Source organism: Teleopsis dalmanni, unplaced genomic scaffold (assembly GCF_002237135.1).
Source record: "Teleopsis dalmanni isolate 2A unplaced genomic scaffold, ASM223713v2 unscaffolded_contig_0647, whole genome shotgun sequence".
In the NCBI taxonomy this organism is placed as follows: Eukaryota; Metazoa; Arthropoda; class Insecta; order Diptera; family Diopsidae; genus Teleopsis; species Teleopsis dalmanni.
The window spans coordinates 1-4,519 of record NW_024032029.1 but is presented as its reverse complement, the minus strand read 5'-3'; the positions used below and the strand labels follow the sequence as shown (position 1 = coordinate 4,519).

Below are 4,519 nucleotides of genomic sequence, written 5' to 3'. Positions count from 1 at the left end.
ATGAAAATTATTTATTGCAGACAAACTGAAAATGTTTTCTTGTTACTTTTTCCTTAAATCCCCAACTGTTTAAAATCATCAAGAAAAGAGTGATATAATTATTTTATTCAAAACTACGAGCAACTACACATAAAATAGAAAGTTTATTGGATATTGTTTCAAGGATTGTGAGAAAGTTTGTCCACAAACGAACACAGTTGAATATCTTATTCATGCTGAAAGCTGCACCTAGCATTTTGTTTTGGAAAATCTCATAATGGTGAATGTGAATATTTTCATAATCACTGTAAAAAGCATACAAAGATTTTAGTCAGTAAATGACAGAAAGACCTTAATTCCGCTAGACGCAATAAAGTAACATCCAATTATGTGAGAACACTAAATTGCGGATAACGACCAGCTGTCATCGCATATCGACCACCTTCAAACAGAATCGAAAATGCTTGTTATAAAAGAGCACAACCAACTGCAGGCTGTCCAACCAACACCTTCTTCCGTGCCACAATTATTGACAACCATGTTCAGTAGATTCCTCCCTTCAAGATCATAAATACATCGATAGCTTGTGCAATGGAGCTAACGTCACTTAGGTCGAATGTAAGCGTATTCTAACAACCGTATTTAATTCACTTTTTTTTTTTTAGCCTATTTCATCCATTCACTCCGAGCCACTACTAGATATGATAAAGTAACTTATGTCTAAATATAACCCGAAAGTTTTTATTTAAACCGAATATACTCATTTTTTCGTTCTTACGGTTAGTGATATTATCAGTGTTGAATATATCAAATTAAAACCAATAGCTGAGTTTTAACAAGTCCAACTTGGGTACGTAGTTGGCACATGAAAATTTTGTTGTAGAATCGAATTTTTTTTACAAATCCACTAAAAAATCAACAAAAAGTGATTCGTAAATGTCGAAACTGTAGCATATGAGTAGTAAAAGGCTTTCAAAGCGTGTCATCAAGTTATCAAAAACTTGCCGTATGTTCGTAATCTATTCATAGCAATTAACGAAAAAAATCGAGATATTGTGTATAAAGATTTCCATTCAGAAGAACAAACATTGGGCGTATTGCATCATTTAAGGAAGGATATTTGTCGAAAAAGCCGAAATTGTAGCAAAACAACTCATGGTATTTTCACCTCTGTAATGTACCTACTACCACACATCTCGTCTTGTGTGTGATTATTGCACCAAAAACAACATCAATATTCCACAATACCCATATTCAACTGATATGGCAACTGTCGACTTTTTTTGAAACCTAGACTCGAATAACTACATAAGGGAAAGCGTTTGTTTTTGAGTCCATAAAACATAATTCGCTAGTAGCCATAGTTCTGTCAGGCTATGAAAAGTAATTTGAAGATTTGAATTCACTAATTATTCCCCTTTTAAGAAGATTTCCAAAAATTCATTACATGGAAACTTCATTACAGTAATCAGGGTAGAGAGATGCCAGCGAGAAACTGAACACTTAGTGAACTAGGTTTACCTAAGGAAATAATGGTCGTGATCGTCTAGTGGTAAGAACCCTACGTTGTAATTTGAGGACTGAACAAATCGTTGGCATATGTATAACATCTTGAATAGAGATTATTTTTAAGGTGAATATAAGAAATATTCAAAAATAAATTAAATTGTTGTTTAATTTTAAAATTCTGGATAGCATTTAAACATAAGATTTTATAATAAACCAAAATAACTAGACTTCAGTAACTACTATTGAAGAGTATCTATCTGCTTAAAACTGACATAAATTTGTACTTTTATTAAAGCATTTATTTTATGTGCAAACTTGGATTTGTTATATACATACTTCAAAAAATAATTTATTCAAAAATAATTATTTAAAGTAATGAACAAAATAGTCTAGATCTCTAGATTGCTAGAAAAGTGTATAGACAGGGAATAGGATTTATTGCATGGGTACAGGATTGGCAATGGTTAAGTCAATAATAAAGCTTTCAGTGTATGACAGGGAAAACGAATTTACATTTGCATTACAAGCTTTCAATTGCCAATGACAAATATTATAAATATGTAGTATCGATATACATATAAGCGTATATATATACTTATATTTATTTAGCGCAAAAAAAAAATAATTTAAACAAAACCAAAAAATTCTCAAATAAATCAATATAATAAATAAAAAATGCAAGTGAAGAGACAGGAAAATCCTGTCTTCCATCAAAGTAATACGACATTTGGCACAATTTTCTTATTAATTTCAACTTTTTTTTATTCTTTGGAGTCTAAGGCAATAGAAATGACCATAAGCAAGTGGATTTTGGCCTATACAAGTATGTCAATGTTGGCTGACATTATTGTCTTTTATCTTCAGACATTTATATTATATAAAATAAAACAAATGGTCAACATGAATATTTCTAATTTTTCTAATTTTTTCTTAGTTTTTTTTTTGGCAAACATAAATATTAAATAATATAGATTTAATATTTTTGTTTCATTTGGAGAGCAAACATAAAACAAACAATGTCAACAGAATATTGTTTACATAAATTTGGGTGAAGGATTTCAACTAAAAAACTATTGACATATTTTTGCATTCATTTACATCAATATTAGCTGAATGACCGACCGACCCTTTTATCAAATGAAAACGTTTTGATTATTTATGAAAAAATTTAAAATTCTAAAAATAATAAGAAAAAAGAAAATAGAAAATAGAAAATAATTTTATTATTTCACATCCATTTTTTCTTTTTTTTTTTCTATCTTAAATAGAACACAAGAGGAGCGCAACATGGATGACAAATTGGTATCAGATGAAGTGCATTTACGCAACTTCAGCCAATCGCCACTAACACAGCAACGACGTTTAAGTACAAATTCGAATGCCACTAAGACAACAAGTCAAAAGGATGCCCCCAACAATACAACTCCCCTCTCAAGACGACGGTGTTCAGGTGGCAGCGCTGTGGTCTTAGGAAACGGAACCGACAATTTTTCACCGTCTGCAACGCACAAAAGTATTGAGCAAAACGGAAATGAATTTCTGAACACCGAAAGGGTAAAAAACGTGGCGGATGATGTTGTTGATTTCATTGAAGATGACGATGATGAAAATGTGGATGAAGATAATCTCGATAACGATGCAGTTGGTGGTTTAAGTAATCCTGCAGCACAAATAAATGACAACGATGATTCCAAAGATGCACAAAGCGTTAATACGGACAATATGAAGGTAGGTCAGCAAGGACTTGCTAACCTGTTAAGAAGATTAATACAGTTGTATGTAACATATGAGATGAACAATTTTTTTTAAATAGAATACTTGTAAAATATAAAAGCAATCCAAGATATAGAATCTGTAGTACTTTTTGCTTAAACCGAACATGAAAGGGACGAAAAAAATTATTCCCTTTTAGTAAAATTTTTACGAAAAAGTGAGAACCTTTATAAGAGTATTACTTATTATGGTAAAATGCACTGCTTCTGATGTGGTAAGGCGTCACCCAAATTTCATATGAATGCGTTTATTTTAAGCAAAAAGTAATATATTTAATTATTTTAACCAGAAATTCCAAACACATTTGAATGAGTCTAGCACGTAGAAAATTCCTTGTATTTAGCTAATTACTAGGAATCATCCTACAAATTAATGTCCTCATATTAGGAATCAAGTTGGAAAATGAAATCAATTCTTACTTATGAATTTCGTCAGGACAGAACACTTCAAAGTAGTGACGTCAGCTGCTTATATATGAAACCTAATTCTTGAGATAAGTAGGTGGTCTTATACTTTCGACAAGCTTCGCTATAATGCAAAGTTAATTAAAATAAACTCCACTACACAATTTTCAATTATTTCTTCAAAAAGGAGGTATTGGAGCAAAAAATATAGTTATTAAACTCCAATGGAATGAAGATTTAATGATTTGATTTCAAAATCGTGCCAGTTTAAGACAATTAGGTAACCATAACTGAAACTATAGTATCTATGTAATTGGACGAAACGTTTTAATATATAGAGTAATAATACATACGTACATATATAGCTGTCTAGCCAAATAAGGGCTGGATAGATTACTTAAATAATGTTAAGAAGAAAATAGTGTCCGATAGAAGGAAAATGCAGATTACCATAACCGTAACATCATAATATATATTGAATCTGAAAGATTGTGTGCTTATAGAACAGCGAATTAAAAGAAGAAAGATGAAGTGAAAAGAAGAACATGGCTTTTAAAAAAAGAATGATTTGATGCAATATATGCTGATTTAAGAGTCTTAAGAAAATAATTTTTGAGAAGAAAGGCGCCGGATAATTAGCAATGGGGAGAATACATGGATAATGCCTAAATGAAAAACAAATGTATATAAAATAATTAATATAATTTTTTTAATAAATAGACTAAATTTCAATATAGATTATATACATCTATGATAGTAGAATTGATAAAAAATATATATATTTGTATTCCTATATATATACGTATTAGAAGTTTATTTCACATGCATGTATACTTTTATTTGGTAAAATTAAT

General features: G+C 30.3%; 1 protein-coding gene across 1 annotated transcript; it reads left to right on the top strand.

Annotated features, from left to right (window-relative positions):
• Positions 1 to 2,756: 2,756 nt before the first annotated feature.
• Positions 2,757 to 3,216, top strand: LOC119663614 (uncharacterized transcriptional regulatory protein TBS1-like; the record flags this gene model as incomplete). Its single annotated transcript, XM_038073224.1, has 1 exon — positions 2,757 to 3,216. A coding segment is annotated over one exon (460 nt), but the record flags the coding sequence as incomplete, so codon positions are not given.
• Positions 3,217 to 4,519: the final 1,303 nt, after the last annotated feature.